This window comes from Trametes versicolor, assembly GCF_000271585.1.
Source record: "Trametes versicolor FP-101664 SS1 unplaced genomic scaffold TRAVEscaffold_2, whole genome shotgun sequence".
Taxonomy (NCBI): Eukaryota; Fungi; Basidiomycota; class Agaricomycetes; order Polyporales; family Polyporaceae; genus Trametes; species Trametes versicolor.
In genome coordinates, this window is record NW_007360322.1 from 1,611,249 (window position 1) to 1,629,281 (window position 18,033).

Here is an 18,033-nt window from a genome sequence, read left to right on the forward strand (position 1 = left end):
GAACAATGGAGATGTGCGAGACGAGTATTTTACGTACAGAGCGCGATGGCGAGGGAAGATACCATCGTGCATGTTCGGGAGACCATCTTGGGTACTGATCTTGGTCTTCCGGGCGGTCCATGGCAGATTGGAGTGCAGGAAAGATAGGAAAAAGCGATGAAGGTGAAGCAGAGTAACAGTAACCTCGCCAGGAGGTACGAATATGGTGGTGAAGGAAACAACGATGAAATTGAGGGAGGGACGGCGGGCGTCCCACTCGTTGGCGGTCTCCTCAGATAGCGATCTGAGCGGAGCATGAATTGGCTGCCTTTTTGGGTCAGGAACGACGGTCTGCGGACGCGTTTAGGTCTAGAGAGGGGGTCGGGACCCCCTTCCTAGACGTTCGGCGCCTTCAACATCTACGGCGACGATTATGACCGGCGGAGTACAAATCGGACTCGGCATCTCGGCCGGTAGACTCGATCAACCATTTACGGACGACCGCAAAGCCGCAGAGGCTTATGGAAAGTCATCCAATGGCCCCGTCGCTGGTGTGCCCGGCGAGCACTCGTGGCGCGGCTTCGGGCGGTGGTCCGCGTCGACTGGGCGAGCTCGCAACCGCTAGCACGCTGTCCGTCTCCCGCGGCCCTTCCCTGTTGGGCATAGCGCGCCCCCGCGAACAGCGTCCGCCACTGCAACTCTCTGCGCCCTCCCCACCCGCTACTCCGTCCCCCGGTCTTCCAACACTCCAGGCATGTTCGTGCACTCGTATGGTCATATGAACTGCAGCCCTTGTGGCGTCGCTGGACGACTCCTCCCATGCTCATCCTGTGAGGTCCCTGCGAACGCCGTCCGTTGCTCATCAGCCCGCCCGCGCTGGCGCACCCACTGCGAACGCCGAGCGACGAGTGATGCGCCCGGCTATGTCGTCCTCTCCGGTGCCTGGGCCCCTCTTTCCGGGCCAGAGAGGGCCCGCCCCGACGGCGTTGCTCGGCCTTTCTACGGAACGGCACCGCCGCCCCGCCCCCCGCCTGCTCTATTATACCCCGTGCCCGCCCCGATCGTCCACAAGCGTCCACACGGTCCAACCTCCCCACCGAGGGACCTCAAGAGACCCCGGCCCGCACCCGCGTCTGTCGCGCGCTCACTCATACCTCTGACTCACGCGCGTCGCATCCTACTACGAACATGTATTTCATTCACGATTACGGCTGTATGTGCACAACGAACCAAAAGTCTTCTACTGTACCAACATATTGCAAGAAGCGGACGGGAAAAAGTACCATAGTCCCCCACACAACGGGGGGTGTATGTATCATCACGACGGAGAATGTACGTGCCAACGGCTGCGAGCGCGGTATAGATATAGTCAATCCAATCGTCCGCGGGCGGGAAATAGTCGCTCGCAGCCAGGGCGAGGAGGGGAGGCGGGGGCATTGCAGGGAAGACGTGAGGTAATTGCGGCGACAGTGCGAGTGGGTAGTGCGGGGACGATCGACATGGGAATGAGGTTGGATATGGGGGTGGTGAGGATGCGACGGAATCGTGGAAAAGTGCAGTGAGGAGACCGGAGAGGGGCATTGAACGTGAACTGTTGCTACATCGCGACATTAATCATATCGTAACCAAGACCCCGTAGGCAGTCTGGGCTATCCAATCGAGCAGAGCCATAGCTAACTGTAGACGCAAGACACAAAGACGAAGAAACGGCATAGCAATCAAGAGAAGAGAAGAAACGCATAGTGCTCACAACGCAACGACCGACGACCGGGACACGCTCACGCGCCTAGCTCCATGTCCCAGTCCTCGTCGTCCTCATCCGAATCGTCCACAAGGCTCCCGTGCCGCTTCCCCCGGCCGAGGATATCGTCCAGGAACCCGTCCGGGACAGCGCCCAGAGGTGACGCCCCAAAGACCGGGCCCCACTGCGCCCGCATCTTCTCCATCGCCCGCCGCGCTCGGAGAACCACCGGATGTGTGTCCACGAGCGTGATGCCAATCCGCAGAGCAGGCGCCGCGCGCATCATGCTCTTCAGCAGCTCCCATAGCTCCGGGCTAGCGTCCAGCTCGACCTGGCTGAAGTCTTCCCGGCGGAGCCGGTGCCATCCTTCGCCCCTGCGTCGCTCATCAGCTACTGCACTATGAAACACAACACACAAAACACGCACTGGTCTGGTACGACGATGTTCGATGCTGCCTCCAGCATCGTCATCCCCAGGCTGAACACGTCCGCGGCCTTCCCATACCGGCCCTGCAGCACCTCCGGCGCGAGGTACAGCTTGTCGCCCTCGCGCTCGAACCCTGCGGGCTTCGCGCCAGCGATGAGCTGCGCCTCGCCAGGTGGCGTCGGACGCGGCCACACCGATGCCATCCCAAAGTCCCCAATCTTGAACCGACCTTCTCCGGTGAGGAAGATGTTCGCCGGCTTCAGGTCGAGGTGGATGATGCCCGCGTCGTGGATGAAGCGCAGCCCAGCAGACAGCTCCGCCGTGATCTTCCACACACGCGCTTCGTCGAGTCGCGGAAACGCACGCCCGTACTCCCACAGGAAGTGCGCCAGGTTTCCGAGCTCGCACAGCTCCGTCTGGATGTACAGCGTCTCATCCTCCTCCCAGCTGTCCACATATCCGAGGATATTCGGGTGTCGGCCGGAAGCGCGGACCGCCGCGTCCGTAGAGCGCATGACGGCGTCAGAAAGGTGCTTGAGGATGTCGACTTCTTCGCGAAGACGGAGGCTATGAACAAATCGTATCAGAAGATGTCTCGCGTAGGGAACAAACAGACGTAAGTGGGACGGTCCGCCTCCACCGCGCACACATAGCAGTGCGAAACCGGGCGGAAGCCCTCCGACGGGACTCAGGCGATAACGCCGTGACCCAGAAGGGCATCCCATGACAGACACGTATCCGGTGGATCACTCACCGATGTTTCGCACCCTCGAACCGCTTCGACTTCTTTACCGCAAACACGATATCGCCTCGCGACATGTCCTTGTAGCGCACTTTCAACACACGTCCAAACTCCCCACTCCCGACCTCGTCGATTTCCACGAACTCTTGTACAAAGCGACCCGGCTTCTCCTCATCGGAGGGCGCGGAGAGCCGTCGTATAGCCGCTTGGGGTTGCGATTGCCGAGCGGGGTGAGCATGAGTATGGGGTCGAGGGGCGTGAAGTCCGGCGAAAAGCCCGGAGCCTGGTGTGCGCAGCCCAGAGAGGTTCTGGCTGGCGCGTCGCTCACGCGGGACAGCGAATGTAACCTTTGCAGCAGCATTGACTGTGGGCGAGTTGGTAGCCGTAGATGAAGAGGAACCAGACGTTGATCGGCTAGCTGTCCCGACACTGTGCTTGAGTGGCGATGCAGGCGTCGGTACCCGTGGTGGTGGCAACGCCCATTCTATAAACTCATCAGCATGAAAAGCCATATGTGATGTGGATGTATGCGCACCTTGCGAATTCAGTCTCGTAGGCGTCGCGTTCACGGAAGACGCTTCGCTTGAGCTCGAGAACGCACCACTGCTGGTCCTACGCATCAACCAGCTCGCCCGTCCGATACGCCCATCGCCTGACGGTCGCGTGAATGGCGACAATGTCGACGTTGGTCGACCGAGTCCGAGCCCGGAATACTTGCCGTCCCTCCCGAGCGTCGGACTTTCCGCCTCATCCGGGTCTACCTCTACTGGAGGACCCATCAGCTGCTGCCGCTCCTTCCGCGCACTCTTCGCCTCTCGCATTCGCCCTAGGCCGGGGAAAGCAGCAGGCAGACTCTTCCTCGGTTTCTTGCCCTTCCCGGCGCCAGTCGCGCCCGCGTCGGATCCGTCCTCAAAGTCCTTGAACCCGATCTTGTGCGCCACAGCGCTCTGCCATGGGCGTTGAACACCGCCAACTAGGTGTGCAGTCTTGATCTTCTTCACCGGAGTGCCCGGAACACGCTTCGGCTCCGCGTCTCCGCGGGTGGATACAGAGCCACCGGCGACGAGCGTCTTCAAGATGAAAGCGTCTACCCCACGGCTAATCCCTGTGTGAGAACCCAGGGAGCCGTGCGAGTGTTGATCGTCGTGGCTGGCGATGTTGATGGATGGCCACCCAGAGGTAGCAGAAGGAGCAAACCCAGGCGTGACAAGATCGTCGCTCGAGGACCCCATTGTGCTGACCGACGTCGACGCTCGAGGCATCGCAGCCGTCAAGAAGTCTGTTGCATCGTCGAGAGGGATGTCCAGGTCTTCGTCGCTGTCGTCGAGTACGACGCCGGAGTCGCGTGGACGGAACTTCTTCGGCAGTGGCTCGAGGTTCTCGCGTTTCTGCTTCTTCTTTGGACTTGGTGTGCCGCCGTTCTGCAGGCTGATTGCGAACGATGAGTCTGCAGGACCACTGTTGAAGAATAGGTCTGCTTCATCTTCGGAGGAGTCGCTCTCCAAGCGTTTCCGTCCAGCAGCGGGCGGTGGCGATGACGCCACAGCCGCGGGCGACCTGCTCTCCCAAGCCCAGGAAGGCACGTCCGAACCTGCGTAGCTGTGTCGACTGACAATCTTAGGACGTTGGGAGGACGGTGTGTCGGGTTGGAGGAACAAAGGCGGAATGGGAGAGTTCGTTGTTGGCGGTGCTCTGCTCGTTCGCTTCGCGGAGCCTTTGTTGACGCTAGTGGTGCTCCGTGTGATAGCGGGTCCAAAGAACAAGGTGGCAGAACTGGAGCTTTGAAGGCGATTCAATGTGCGGCCTGTATGCGACTCTGTGCGAGCACGAGGGTTTGCACTAGCAGTGGCGTGAAGTCGGCGACGTGGCGAGCTGGACTCGGAGGATGTCGTGGAAGAGTTGGACTTTGTGCGGGTACGCATGGTGCGAGCGGAAGGAAAAGCGACGGTGCTAGCGCCCTTGCTCTCATTTATGCGTGGGGTAGTTGTGGCCTGCTGGTCCGCGGCAATCAGCCACGATGTGGCTAAAACACCACAAAGGGAGTGGCTCACCTGAGTATGAAAGGCAGCGGGCGTATTGTGCACCGAATCGAGCAACTCGGAAGACACGGGGCGTGTGCGGGCTCGCCGCTTGGTAACGTGGCCGCCAGGGGAGATGGCCTCCGCGACCTCTTCGTCGTTGATGAGGCCCTTGCGGGTCAACACCTCGAGGCCGGGGGACTGGGCGTTGGCGGTGGGTTTGAGTCGCGTCCTGGGCTTTATAGAGGATAATGGTGCTGCAGAGCCGCCGGAAGTTGCCCGAAAGAGACGCTGCTGGTACTCTATTGTCCGCTTCCCGTCGACATCCGAGTCATGGTCGCTCTCATCTGGAAAGTGATCAAGATCGCGAATGCTCAACATGGTCATCGTCTCTGCCTGCTTCCTGAGATGCAGTTCGGTCTCCGCCTTGCTTTGAGGTGTACGAGAGCAGAAGCGAGGGGCGGAGATGGGAGCGAGGCGATCGAAGAGCAGGGCGCCAGAATCACGGGTAATGGCGGCGGAAGTGACATTGAGAGGCGTCATAGTTCGGCTGCGTGAGGGGGTGGTGCAAATGGGCGTCGGTTTGCGCTTAGTGCCGGCGCTTGCGGAGGCCATCAACGATGAGGCAGCGTTGGGACGCTTGAGGGACAATGGAGCACGATCAGGCGAAAATTGCGGCGAGTCCTTGATCGGTGTGCGGAGGGGGGTACGGAGAGGTGCGGGAGATGATGGAGGGACGATATGGGAGGATGAGGACGAAGAGGGACCGAGGAACAGATCGTCTTCGTCGTCGACAACCATGGAGGAGTCGTGGGCGCATGATGAGCGGTGAGAATACGCACTGTATGCGCGCAAAGGGGACTGGAAAATATCATCCTGCTCTACGGGTGCTGGAATAGGCAAGGCCTGGCGTCTGAGCGGGGACGGGGTGAGCATGGGAGAGTCGAAAGCAAAGGACGAGGAGTTGGGTCGTCTAGGGGGCGTGCTGTGTAGGAGGGAGGTGGATGAACGGCACGAGGGCGACATGCTGGAGTCACGTTTTGAGGGCCTGAAGGAGACATATTCGGGATTGGGAGAGAGGAGCATAGCGAGACCCAGGTGGTAGAGACAAAGGAAGGTGAGGGTACAGATGAGAAGAGATGTGGTAGGTCGTCGTGCGCCGGGGCTAGGTCGTCGAGAACGTGAAGCGGAACGAGTCGAGCGTCAGAACACGTGTCGGCGGAGCGCCGTCGAGAGAGGCGGGGACGAGGAGGAGAGGGCGGGAGGAGAGCGGGACGGCGGGGAGGGTGAAGTAGTAGGGAGTGCTGCTGGCCACGGCGCGTGCGAACCCAATCTCAACATTGTCATGTGACCGCGCTAATCGCTGTTCACACTCCGCTCCAATCAGCCTAACTTTTGCCTTTACAGGCACTCCAACCCACGAGGCTATCGATCACTCGTCCCATCTGAGTCCGTTAATATTTGCTTCCGCGCGCCTTCTGGTGCGCGTCGGGTGCACTACTCTGCTCAAATGAACGCGTTGGTGCGTGGCGAGCGCGTCGGGCGACGTCGGCGCATGGCGAACGCGTCGGGAGCTGGGGTATCTGGGCAACGGCTCGGCTCTCCTCGACGCGACGCGACGCGACTCTCACTGACTCGGCGACGGCTACCATGACCCCGGCCCCCGTTGCAATTGATCTCCTCGCTGTGCCGCCTCGCGCCTTACGCGTCCATAATTGGTCCTCAATAACACACGCAGCCGACAAAATGAATAACGGTCTGCGCCGACACGCAACGTCCGCCGCTACCCGACGGCCCTGCGCACTTGCACAGTTCCTGTCGTACCACTCCAAGGAACTGCGCATTCCTATCGAACGATCTCCTTAGTCGCGTCGGATTTCCGTGGCGAACTCACGGCCGCCCAGCTCTCCGTACCGCCTCAGCGCCGTCGACGCACCACCCCGACTCCTCTCGCGCTCTTCGGGTGCCGGTATGCATCCTCCTCAATGTGCACCGATCGTTGTGCTCAGGTCCGTCGGCGATCGCGTGCGGCGCCCTGCATCTACTCCGACCGCGGCGGTTCACATCTCCTAACAGATAGGACGCGGTGGTTGCAATACTTGGTCTTTCGACCGTGGCGCTTTCTGCGCAGCGCTCTTCCTTCCGACGTTTCCATGTGAATGGTGCCCTGGCCTCCACTCGCGTGCACTACAAGTGCCCAATTGGGGGCATTCCATTCAAGACGCGCGAAAACAAGGGCTTGACTTGGCGGTGGGCTCTTGAACTATAACCTTGTGTAGTTGATGGACCCGGGGGCTGTGGCGGCACGCTGCGAGGCTGGGAGTGCGCCATGGGACGCCATGTGCGAAACGCACTTCCCAGTTTGAACCTCGACGAGCTGTATGTTTCTTCCGCCGCAAACAACTTACCTCCGGTGTGTTCTGGAAAGCCGGACATAATTGCGCCCCGGTGCCTCGTGGGACGCACGCGCGGGCGTGCTGTGTATCTCTCCCTGAATGGAAACTGGAATATATGCGCTCATCATACAGCAGAGGTCCGCGAGCCCGCCATCCGGTCTGCTACCTAGATGACCACTGCACGTCAGCATGAGCGGGTATGCACGTAAACTGAGCACACTCACGTCGCGAACGTAGGGGAGGGCGAGTACGTGCCCGATACCCGGTAATTGTCGCAGGAACGTCAGAATGACCGGGAAGAAGTCCCTGCTCGCGCAAAATGCAGCGGTGGTCAGCCGACCGCGATTCCGCCAGGGGGGCACAGAGCAGATGCGGGAGAACACGCACCCGAAGAGGTTGAGGAACCCGAACGTCTCGACGATGACCCCAATGAACGGCCATTTGAAGAACACGAGGAGGATGCCGCCGATGAAGCACACGGTGCCCCGCAGCTTCTGTTTCCGCGCGAAGAAGTAGAACGTCTTGGAGGGCCCGATGATGAGGGTGAGCCCGGAGAGGAACAGAATCTGCGGGGTGGGCACGAGGAGCAGGGACAGGGCTTAGGTACGGGCGGAGCGCGGGGAGCAGGACGAGGACGGCGGACGTACGTTTCCGAGCGCGAGGAGCGCGCCGTCGAAGAAGAGGATGACGCCAAGGAGCATGAATAGCCCCCCGAAGGACGTCAGCGCGACGCCGATTTCTGGGTGGGCAGGGACACGGTGAGTGCTTCGCACGCAAGACGCCAGTCAGATGGACGTACTTTGCGCATCCGTGAGCCACATGTTGTTTCGTCTGGCGTGGTCGTGGCCCGAGAGAGAAAGGCGGGACGTCGGGACGTGTGTACAAAGGAGGAGCCCGCAGAACGAGAAGAGAGCAGAGGTAGTTGTGGCGCGACGAGCGAGAACGGTGTGGGCGTCGCGGACGTGTCAGTGCTGCGTGTGTCACGTGAACACATGGAGGCGCGCCACGACATCCACCCTTCGCGGTACCGCGTCGAACACCGTGCATGTAATATTAACTGTTGGCTCTAGCTCGGAGCAGTAGTACGTGACATATATACATTAGCATGCAGACACCCGCGCTCGCCAGCGGACGCAGTACTACACGGTACGGGTATGGGTACAGTACGTTTACGGTATGTACGTGTGTCTCTGAACGCACCCAGCCAGTGGCTGCGCGATGACGGTTACTATACGACTGCCACCCTCGCGTGGACGTAGTCGACACAAGGCACGATCTTGCCATGTTCGGACGATATCCCCTTCTCACCCCGCCCCGAACAGTGACCCCGTTTGATCTCATCTGCACGCTCCGCCGTCGCCTAACCACCCCTCCTCTGAGCCTCCCGCCCTCTGGCGAGGGCTCCTAGTATTTCCCACCGTCGATGGCGTGCCGAGAGCCAAATCGTGTGTATAGGCGCTGGCGAACACCATGACGGTGCGGAGCAGTTCGTTGGAAAGCTACAATGTTCGTCCGCTGTTCGTGCGCCCCGAACACGTCTTGAGTCGTCTCTGCAGGACGACAGCTGGACCGCATATGGCGGCGTGATATCGGAATGTAGCGAAGGTCTTGATTAACCCGCAAGCTTTGGGGGGATGAGAGTGACAAGCGGATGAGATGGCTGCAGGCCCTGGGAGGGGTCGGGCCGAGAACTGTGCGGTGAGAGGTTGTTGGAAAAGAGCGGAGCAGAGAGGATGGAGATGGAAGGGCGTCTGTTCGTTGACGAGTCGGTGGGGGGCGCCGCAGTCGGACAAAGCTGGGGGCCGCAGTGCGTGCAGTAAACGGACGGCCAGCGGGCAGCGGACAAGTGCGCCTAGCGCGACGGGGTCACGTCGCGGCGTTCTGCGCGGCTAGGTGTTCACGACTGCGAGCTTCTCGCGCGTTGATCGCTATCTCCACCCATGCGGGCATGTTCACTTCCCGTTCGCGGTCCTTCACGAGGAACGGGTGACCCTGGGAGGGGGCGCGAGATAGATCAGCGATCATGACCCTACTCCATCGCAGCCGAGAGAAGTTGGCTCACGAGAAGCTCCGCATACGACGCTCTCCGTTCCGGGACTTTGTGCAGGCACCGCAGTACGAAGTCCTTGGAGATGTCCGAAAAGTGTTCGGGGAGTTCAGGAGGGTCACCGTCGACGATGGCCGTCAACTGCGCAAAGACGTTTGCGTACGTCTCTGGTGGATATGGGTAGTGCCCGAGCGCCATCTCGATCATGGAGAGGCCAAGCGACCACACGTCCGAGGACACCGTGTATGTGCCGATGTTGTTCTGCGACTCGCCTCGGATCCGCTCGGGCTGTATACTCATGAGTCACGATACACCTGCGCTATTCAAAGGGGGCACGTACAGCCATATAGCTCTGGCAACCGATATTGGTCTTCGCCAGCGACTTCTCCAGTTGGCCCGACACACCAAAGTCACAAAGCTTGACGTCACCCTTCCTGTTCACGAGAACGTTTGTAGGCTTCACATCTACAGCCAACGTAAGTAGGCGGCTCGACACTGAGCACTTCAGGCGATGTACCTCGATGTATGATTTGGAGATCGTCTTTGAGAAATTTAAGACCGCGAACCATGCTGCCTGTGATGCGGCCAAGGACGTCTTCCGGGACGCCCTCTCCTTGGAGCTTGTCCAGGGATCCTGCATCCATGTACTCCATACAGTAGTACACGCATCTGCCGGTTGAGAATATGAGCATTTGCGCGAGCACGAGCGCGGACAGGGTACGAACGATTCAATGAAAAAAGCACCGTAAAATTCTACTATTTCTGGCGCGACAGCGCGGTGCAAGATGTCAAGCTCCATGATGATGCCGTTGAGTTTGGCGTCATCCAACTCTAATCGGATTTCCTGTGACAAGAGGTAAGAAGGCTGTGGCTCATCGGGACGCGACCCGCGCACCTTCATGGCCATAGCGACCTTGGTAGGCTTGTGGAAAACCTTCTTCACGGTGCCGTAGTTGCCTTTGCCGAGCTCCTCGTCGAGCTGCAGCTGGTCCATGTTGATGGCGAAGGAGGCACCGTTGGAGAAGTCGACGCCTTTGGCGTGAAGGACGGCCTTGCCATTGAAGTTGAGTGCGCCTGAGGGATCTCTGCGCGGGGGGTGAGCCAGAGAGATAACAAGAAAGGCAGCATGCACATACACGATCTTGCCAAAATTAGAAAAGGGAGTAGAGAAAGAGTTTGGTGCGTTGCGTTTCGAGGGCTCGTCTTGGGTGGGTCGACCGCTACCAAGACCGGCATTCTGAAGGCCCATGTCCATGCCGCTGAGTTTCGGAACGTTCTTGCCTATGCGACGGGCGGCTAGACCGCCAAGGGTCGGCGCGCCGGGACGGCCAGGGACGGGAGCGGAGGCGGGTGCACGCAAGGGGTTGGGAGGGGACGGGCGGACGGGCTTGTCGGTGAGGCCGGCGTTCTTGAGTGCTGCAGTGGCAGCATCTACGGAAACTGGGGTACTGTTGGGAGCGCGACTGGCAAACTGGGAGAGAGACAAGAGGCGCGGCGAGGGGATGGAAAAGGATGAACAGACAGATCAGAGTGCGATAAGGAGCGGGATGCGGATGGGTACGCACAGCAGCCATTTTGGCTTGCAATGAAGGGGGGATTGGAGTGGAGCCCATGTTTCTGTTGCGATTGCTGAGCAGGCCTGCGACTGAGCGACCTGGGTTGGCAGAGGGGGCGCGTCCGGGGATGGGCACGGGGGCGGGACGAGAGACACCGCCATCTTGTTGGGACGAGTTGGACATGACTTGGAAGAAGAGGCGGGAGAGACGGGAGAGACGGTAGGGAGAGAAAGACGGGGAGGAGGAGGGGGGAGGAGGAAGAGGAGGGACGGCGGACGGGAGACGAGGACGGCGGGAGGAGAAAAGGACAGGGCGATATAAGGAAAGGTAAGCGGAACCCATTCATTCACGGGCGTCTCTCGGACTCAGTAAGCAGGCATCAATGACATCATTAACTCACACTAGTGCCGCTTACAACCAGTGCTAGCTTTTCGCACAAGGCAGGTCGTTCCCACGCGCGCGCTGGCGGGCGAGCGTCGGTGGACGGCGTCCTCGTCCTGCTCATCGCCTCTCCACGCCTCCCCGCTCATCCCCTCCCGCTCCAACGCTTGCCACCGTGGATTCATTCAGGCGCATCGCCGCGCTTGCCTCGCCTACCCTGCTCTCTCCGGTCTACCTCGGTACGCAGTTCACCCTGTTCCTGTCCTCCCCCGTCCGTCTTACCCTACTTTCGCTAGCGGCACTCGTTCCCCTTGCCTTCCTCTTCGCCCGCGTCCTGTTTTCCCAAGCGAAGCGCATCTTCGGATCTACACGCTCAAAACGCAAACGCATGAGCATCCTCGTCAAATGGGGTCGGGAGAGGTCCGCCCTTCCTCTTCTTTCTCTCCTCCGTCCTCACTGACGCATCCCCTTCGTTCCCCTTCGCCATGCCTTACCCTGCCCCGCTCCTGTCCTCGATCTCCGTCATTCGTCTTCAGACTACACTTCTCCCTTCCTGCGCCCAGCACGACGCTCGCTCAGCTGCGCCACGACATTGCGGAGTACACGCAGCTGCCCGAGCACTCTTTTAAGCTCATCCATGCTGGCGCCGTCATGAAGGACGACAACGCACCGAGTACGTCCCCTTCCTCCCGATCGCATACACTCCCCCCATCTCTCCGCCCCAACGTGTCGAGCGTCCATCGATCGGCATCTTCGCTGCCTTCCTATTTTCATTCGCATCTCCCTGTGCGCCTCCGCCTATCGGACTCGCTTCCGCCCTGCCTTCCACGCCCTCATGTTGTGCGTGCAGACCCCTGCCGTCACCACCACACCTTCGAACCCCCTCATTTGTCCGCTTCCACCCCATGTGATCCCCTTCGTCCTGACGTCATCCACAGTTTCTGCCTATGGCATCAAGGCCGGCAGCACGATCGCTCTCATTGGCGGCGGCGAGCCCCTCCCCCCCGCCCCGTCCGCGCGCCAGGAAAAGGCGCCCCGTACCGAGGCGTCCACCATCTCCCAGATCCGATCTGAGCTCGATAAAGTCCGGGCCACCCTTCGCCCGGACGTCGACGCGTTCCTCACCGTCATCGCCCCCTCCTCCTTCGCTGCACAAGTCCGCCCGTCTCGCACCGTCACCGCACCGCCACCCAAGCCTGCCTCTGCCGCAGCTTCGGCCCCACAGGCCCCCGCCTCCGACCTTGCGCACGAACACGTGCGTCTCGGTGAGTTGCTGCTCCAGAGCCTCCTCCGTCTCGACGCCATCACCGCAGAAGGAGAGTGGGAGGAGGCCCGGCGCGAGCGCAAGGGCGCCGTCAAGGAGGTACAGGGCTTGCTAGATACACTAGATGGCGCATGGCGCGCCCGCACGAGAACCTAGTATACCCGCGCATTTGTAATGGCATCCAGTACAGCACTCTCCTGCAGGGTTTCTATCTAATTGATGTGTATTGCATGCTATCATTGGGGTCATTTATTCCGGGCTTTCATGAAGACATTGTGAACTAAGTTCTGACTAGTATTTGCAGGGTTTTGTCAGAAACATGCTATGCAGAAAGCTGAAGTTCAAACATGTAAATTTGGGTTCACTGCAGAGCCAATGTTGCAACAAGCTAGCACCCAGGTGACCCAGCTTCATTTACATTTTGTTGTGCATACTACACTGAAAGCTTGGAGCTTTTACAATAGATGAAATGCTGCAACAATGGATTTCTCTGTTAGGGACGTGCCACACGATAGGTCCGGAGTTCGGAGTTCCAGGGTCCGGAAGGGTCCGGAGTTCGGACGGAGTCCGGATGGAGGTGCGGCACGGAGGGGAAGGACTTCAGCGAAGCTATTAGCAACACTCTGAGACCTCCTGCAGTTGTCCTTAATTTCTGAAGGAACGAGGGGGTCGGACTTGACCGGAGTTTTGGGCTGACTAAGCCGGAGTTCCACGCTGACTAAGCAGAACTAAGTCTGAGACGATCGGAGCAGAACAGAGAAGAGGATGAAGAGGATGGCGAGGGATGAAGTCCAAGGGGACTTGTCGAGCGAGTAAGATCAAATGAAGTCCGAAGTCCGGAGTTCCGGAGCTTGTAGGCTTAGAGTTACCGGATTAGGAAGGTCGGAGTTCAGAGGTCAGAACGGAGGTAGACCAAGGGAATAGATTGACAAGGGAGGTAGCGTGAAGGAAGGTAGACAGAAGGTAGCGAGGGGGTAAACGGGATGGGTAACGAGAAGGGTAACAAGATGGGTAACGAGGAGGGTAACAAGATATCCGAACTCAGGTACTACAGCATTCCGGGCGCGTATTTATGGACAAGGACCTTATTGTTAAGGAAGACAATAAGAGCGAGAGGAATAACAAATCCGGAGTTCGGAGATTCCGGAGTTCCGAAGTCCGGGGACAAAGACAATAGAGCTTATTGTTAAAGGACAAGATGATGGAAGGATGGTGCAATCATAAGGGAACGTACACGTGAAATCTCGGAGTTCCGGAGTGCGGGAATGTTGGAGTATGAAGTCCGGAGCGCGGGAACTTGGAGTACGGAGTCCGAAGTGCGGGAATTCCGGAGTTCAGAGCGGAGGTGCGCACGGAGTGTAACATTCTCTCCTTGTTCATTGCCATCCATTATAGGCCATTTTATCTGATGTATGTGACATTTGAAAGACTACAATATGCAGATTAAGTGACCCACTGTTACATCCCGTGCGCCGAACCCCGATCCGAACCCCGATTCTGAACACCGTCTCCGAGTTCCGAACTCCGTACGTCCGATTATCGCACATCACGCCATATTTCGTTATCACTCGATTAGACAATTAGCTTATTGTTTTCGTACCTAGGACTTCAGATTTCCGCACGTACTCCGAGTTCCGATTTCATATTCTTCCTTCGCTATTGTTTCCGCTAGACCATAAGGTTCGCGCCCATAAATACGTGCCCGGAATGTCGTAGTACCTCAGTTCAGATATCTCGTTCCCTAATCCGATCTCCTTCTCTGCTTCCTAACTTCTCCCGTCCGATCTCCGACCTCCGACCTCCGACCCCAAAACCAAAGTCCGCCTTGGACTTCGTTTCCGCCTCTCTGCTTGACTCTTACTCGCCCTCAGCCTTCTCCCCACTTCTCCCTCCGGCTCTACCGGACTTCCGTCCACCCCGAACTCCGGCCTCCAAAATAGAGGACTCGACGAGTTTGCCCAGTGCATTGCTAATAGCTTTGCAGCGTCCTCACCTCTGTGCCGCTAAGTCCACCTCGGACTTCCGAACCCCAAACTCCGGCTAATCCGGACTTCAATCCTGGACAGCACGGTCCTAACACCCACATGCCAGTTCCCTGGAGCCTTCTGCCAATACCCTTCCACATCCCTTATGAAAATTAGCACTTGTTGTATCTAGTAGCAAGTGAGTCAAGCTTGTCTTGTTCCTATGGTACTCAATATTTTTATTGTCTCCCATAGGTCCTAGCTCCTGTACATATTTAACTGCCCACTCGTTATCAAATATACACATATGTTTGCACTTGGCCAAGCACTGTGCCACACATTGGCACACTTATGCAATCACCCATCTGTCAACATAGTAGCAACACACCTTCTATAGCTCACCCATTGTGCCTTGTGGATACCCACTTAGACAATTAGTTTACTGTTTTGGACCCTTGGGCTTCACAGTTCCATATCTACTCTAGGTTCCAAATTTTGTGTTGCTGTTTGCTATTGTTTCTGCTAGACAATAAGGTCTGCACACATAAACATGTGCTCAGGACATCAAAGTACCTCAATTTAGACATCTTATTCCTAATCTAATCTCCTCTGCTTTTCAAATTTCTCCTGTCCAACCTCTGACCAATGACCTCTGACCTCACACCCCACAGAATTACCTGTAGGTGCAGATCACATAGTATGGGTACCTACACTGTGAACTTTGAAGCAGCTGTGAATCTAGTTCAGGGTCCCAAAAATGGCTTGATCCAGCAGCTAACTAGCTGACAAACAGGTTATGTGTAGGTCATTATAGGTCACTGAATTACCTGTGTTTTTGCAGGTATTGTTAGGAGTGTGCTGAGCAGAAGTCCGAAGGTCCGAAAATGCGCAGGTTCGAAAACCCAAAAATGCGGTAGTATGGGTTCTGGGGGTACGTAGGTTCGGAGTCTGGAGGTTCAGGACGTCCGGGGGTTCGGAGGTTAGTGAATGATGACTCAGCGGGAGGACTTTGGCGAAGCTATTAGCAACACCCTGGGACTTGTTCCGTTTGTCCTTAATTTCGGAGGTTCAGAGGTTAGGGGGTTGACAGGTAGTTAGAGTGAAGATAGCGAGGAGAGGTATGGAAGGTAACAAACAAGATGGAAGGGAATATGGTAAACAAGATATTCCAACTGAGTAATTACAGTATTCCAGCTCAGTATAAGTAGTACATAAGCTTATTGTCTAGCCGAGACAATAAAGAAGTGCGGAAATGGAGTTCCAGAGCAGAAGACAATAAACCTATTGTTATGGCACTAACAAAGAGAGAATGGCACCATCTGAGACATGTGAAATACGAACAGAGGTTCAGGAGTTCGGGAGTTGAAGGCCAGAGGTACAGCCCGAGTTCTGGGAGTTCGGAAGTACAGTACCAAGTCCCGGAAATGAGATACATCCCAGAAAAGGGCGCAAGTCCTGTAGGAGAATCGAGCGCGCGGGTGAGAGCGAGTGAGAGCGCGAGGGAGCGCGTTTGGCCGAGTGCAAACACGTGTGTATATTCAATGTCGAGCGGACCATTATATACATACATGAGTGGCGCGTCACTAGGTAAATACAACAAACAATAAAACAATTGTAACTACTACGAGAACAAGGCGAGCTCGTCTCGCTCGCAACCGGATACAATAACTACTAAATTCCACAAGTCCCGGTAGTTGGAATGAAGTCCTGAAAATTGGAGTTGCTGTTGCATGGGATGTAACAGGTATGCAATCATTTAACAGAGGTTTGAGGGCCTCAAAAATGCTTATAAGACACAAGACTTGAGTGGATGTTGACTTGAATCTTGACGAGGCACAAAGTCATAAGCAAACAACATTGTTATATTGATGACTAACTGCATGCTGGGTTACATGGGAGTGGCATAAGCTACACACAGGTATTTGTAACATATATAAAGTCAGAAGCAGGCATACTACAGTGTGAAACTAAATAGGGATAGACTACAATACAAGGTAAGTGCTACGCATTTCCTCCCTGCACTCTTTGTGACAAATACTTGGGTGAAGAGGGCCATGACTGGCAGGTCTGATTGATGAGGGTATGTATCCTGCAGTATATTCATATAGTTGGACTGATAATTTAGATTAATGATGCATTCAAATCTGGTACAGAACAAATTATAGACGCTGTGTTAATAATATAGTAGATATGAGACTTTGAACAATCCAGATCATCTGCATGCATTGATTTTGAATCAATTCCACTACTATCATCTACAAAAGAATACTCATAGTGCAGATGTGTTGAATAAACAAAGCTATGAGTGGGAAAAGACAATGAGCATTCACTTAACACTGCATATATTCAAGCTATTCTACAAGTACAGTATAAGGGAATGAACTAGTCAGTTCTTTGTCAGGTGAGTAGGAATACCAGATCTTGCATAAGCAGAAATACATCCTAGAGCAAACAGTTGGGCGATGGGCTCACACTGTGCTTGGCGGCAGTGCTCACCCTCGAACAAGATGTCCTCATTTGATCATTTAATAACACAGCTCAACCCAGACTCCATCTTATTGCACACCTGGTTATTTCACTCTGCAAAAGACACTCTTATAGCATTTTTCAATCTCTAGCATCAACCAGTTGTTTTTATAAACCTAGCCACATCAGCAAATGGAGCCATATATTGACACCATAAGTGCAGAGTTATTTATGCCATATGACAGTCATTTAATTGACATGTTGATTGAGGTTGATTCTCTATCATTATTGGCCTTTATTGAAGCCCTAGACAGTTTCTAAGTAAGAGTTTACCCATACCTACTGCCTACTTGATTTTGTTCAAAGATTTTCAGCAAGACATCTATCTTTGTAGCTGCTTTTATGGCATGCAATAGATCAGACATACCTTGCTTAGGACCCTTATTGAACAGGCCTTTGATAAATGGCCTGATCCTGTTCATCAGATTCAAATTACTCCTGATACATTATTTTTCTAATGCTTACAATATCCCCTCCATTTGAACAGCAACCAGGTATATTCAGCAAGACAATGTTTTTAGGTGCTTCCATGATTATCAGATGTCTTCAAACATGGATTGCACCATGAAACACACTTTCTCAGCATGATTATGTAACCTCATGCTTGATCAGATTGCCATATATGGTCCAATAGTGCATATTAGCTGTAACACTGCATTCATGATGGTTTGAGCCTTTGTTAGGATCATTAAACAATCATATAGACAGCACCATTGGATAGAGATTGAAATTCTGAACCTGGTGGTATATAACACTTGGGGGTGAGGCAGTGATGTCATCAGGTCATGTGCCATGGGCGCTTTTTCCAATTGTGGCACTGATAGGATCTGGTGTTGTGAATAGTGGTAGCTGCACTGGCCACATCCAGATTATTTCTGAATATATAGACTGCTCATCCATAGCTATCTGTCGATATATATATTGTGGCATATGGACCGAGGGGGGGCCAAGATATTGAGACATTTGTGATGGGGACCAAACAAGACCACATT

General features: G+C 55.8%; 4 protein-coding genes across 4 annotated transcripts; 1 reads left to right on the plus strand and 3 right to left on the minus strand.

Annotated features, from left to right (window-relative positions):
• Nucleotides 1-1,370: 1,370 nt before the first annotated feature.
• Nucleotides 1,371-6,146, minus strand: TRAVEDRAFT_141457 (uncharacterized protein). The gene is made up of 5 exons (XM_008036117.1): nucleotides 4,941-6,146; nucleotides 3,425-4,883; nucleotides 2,902-3,373; nucleotides 2,148-2,714; nucleotides 1,371-2,094 (listed from the first exon to the last, which is right to left on the minus strand). Exons 1-5 carry the CDS (start codon nucleotides 5,991-5,993, stop codon nucleotides 1,758-1,760), a joined length of 3,888 nt encoding a protein of 1,295 aa, XP_008034308.1. The 5' UTR covers nucleotides 5,994-6,146; the 3' UTR covers nucleotides 1,371-1,757.
• A 1,252-nt stretch (nucleotides 6,147-7,398) lies between these two features.
• On the minus strand, nucleotides 7,399-8,178 carry TRAVEDRAFT_141459 (Got1-domain-containing protein). The gene is made up of 5 exons (XM_008036118.1): nucleotides 8,103-8,178; nucleotides 7,951-8,042; nucleotides 7,691-7,869; nucleotides 7,528-7,609; nucleotides 7,399-7,469 (listed from the first exon to the last, which is right to left on the minus strand). Exons 1-5 carry the CDS (start codon nucleotides 8,122-8,124, stop codon nucleotides 7,428-7,430), a joined length of 417 nt encoding a protein of 138 aa, XP_008034309.1. The 5' UTR covers nucleotides 8,125-8,178; the 3' UTR covers nucleotides 7,399-7,427.
• A 171-nt stretch (nucleotides 8,179-8,349) lies between these two features.
• TRAVEDRAFT_160907 (kinase-like protein) lies at nucleotides 8,350-10,934 on the minus strand. The gene is made up of 8 exons (XM_008036119.1): nucleotides 10,916-10,934; nucleotides 10,487-10,821; nucleotides 10,246-10,435; nucleotides 10,076-10,194; nucleotides 9,868-10,019; nucleotides 9,691-9,815; nucleotides 9,366-9,638; nucleotides 8,350-9,295 (listed from the first exon to the last, which is right to left on the minus strand). The coding sequence occupies exons 1-8, from the start codon at nucleotides 10,922-10,924 to the stop codon at nucleotides 9,170-9,172; spliced, it is 1,329 nt and encodes a 442-aa protein (XP_008034310.1). The 5' UTR covers nucleotides 10,925-10,934; the 3' UTR covers nucleotides 8,350-9,169.
• Nucleotides 10,935-11,675: 741 nt separating this feature from the next.
• TRAVEDRAFT_113627 (uncharacterized protein) lies at nucleotides 11,676-12,707 on the plus strand (the record flags this gene model as incomplete). Its single annotated transcript, XM_008036120.1, has 3 exons — nucleotides 11,676-11,707; nucleotides 11,824-11,960; nucleotides 12,226-12,707. 3 exons carry the CDS (start codon nucleotides 11,676-11,678, stop codon nucleotides 12,705-12,707), a joined length of 651 nt encoding a protein of 216 aa, XP_008034311.1.
• Between the last annotated feature and the right edge of the window lie 5,326 nt (nucleotides 12,708-18,033).

Coding starts and splice junctions, on each gene's coding strand:
- TRAVEDRAFT_141457 (XM_008036117.1), bottom strand. CDS start 5,993: ATGCTCCTCTCTCCCAATCCCGAATATGTCTCCTTCAGGCCCTCAAAA. Junction 4,884..4,940: donor CCGCTGCCTTTCATACTCAG/GTGAGCCACTCC, acceptor GCCGCGGACCAG/CAGGCCACAACTACCCCACG. Junction 2,715..2,901: donor TTCGAGGGTGCGAAACATCG/GTGAGTGATCCA, acceptor ATTTGTTCATAG/CCTCCGTCTTCGCGAAGAAG.
- TRAVEDRAFT_141459 (XM_008036118.1), bottom strand. CDS start 8,124: ATGTGGCTCACGGATGCGCAAA. Junction 8,043..8,102: donor GTGGCTCACGGATGCGCAAA/GTACGTCCATCT, acceptor CTGCCCACCCAG/AAATCGGCGTCGCGCTGACG. Junction 7,610..7,690: donor GGGTTCCTCAACCTCTTCGG/GTGCGTGTTCTC, acceptor TTGCGCGAGCAG/GGACTTCTTCCCGGTCATTC.
- TRAVEDRAFT_160907 (XM_008036119.1), bottom strand. Junction 10,195..10,245: donor AGGTCGCTATGGCCATGAAG/GTGCGCGGGTCG, acceptor CTCTTGTCACAG/GAAATCCGATTAGAGTTGGA. Junction 9,816..9,867: donor TCTCCAAATCATACATCGAG/GTACATCGCCTG, acceptor CGTTGGCTGTAG/ATGTGAAGCCTACAAACGTT.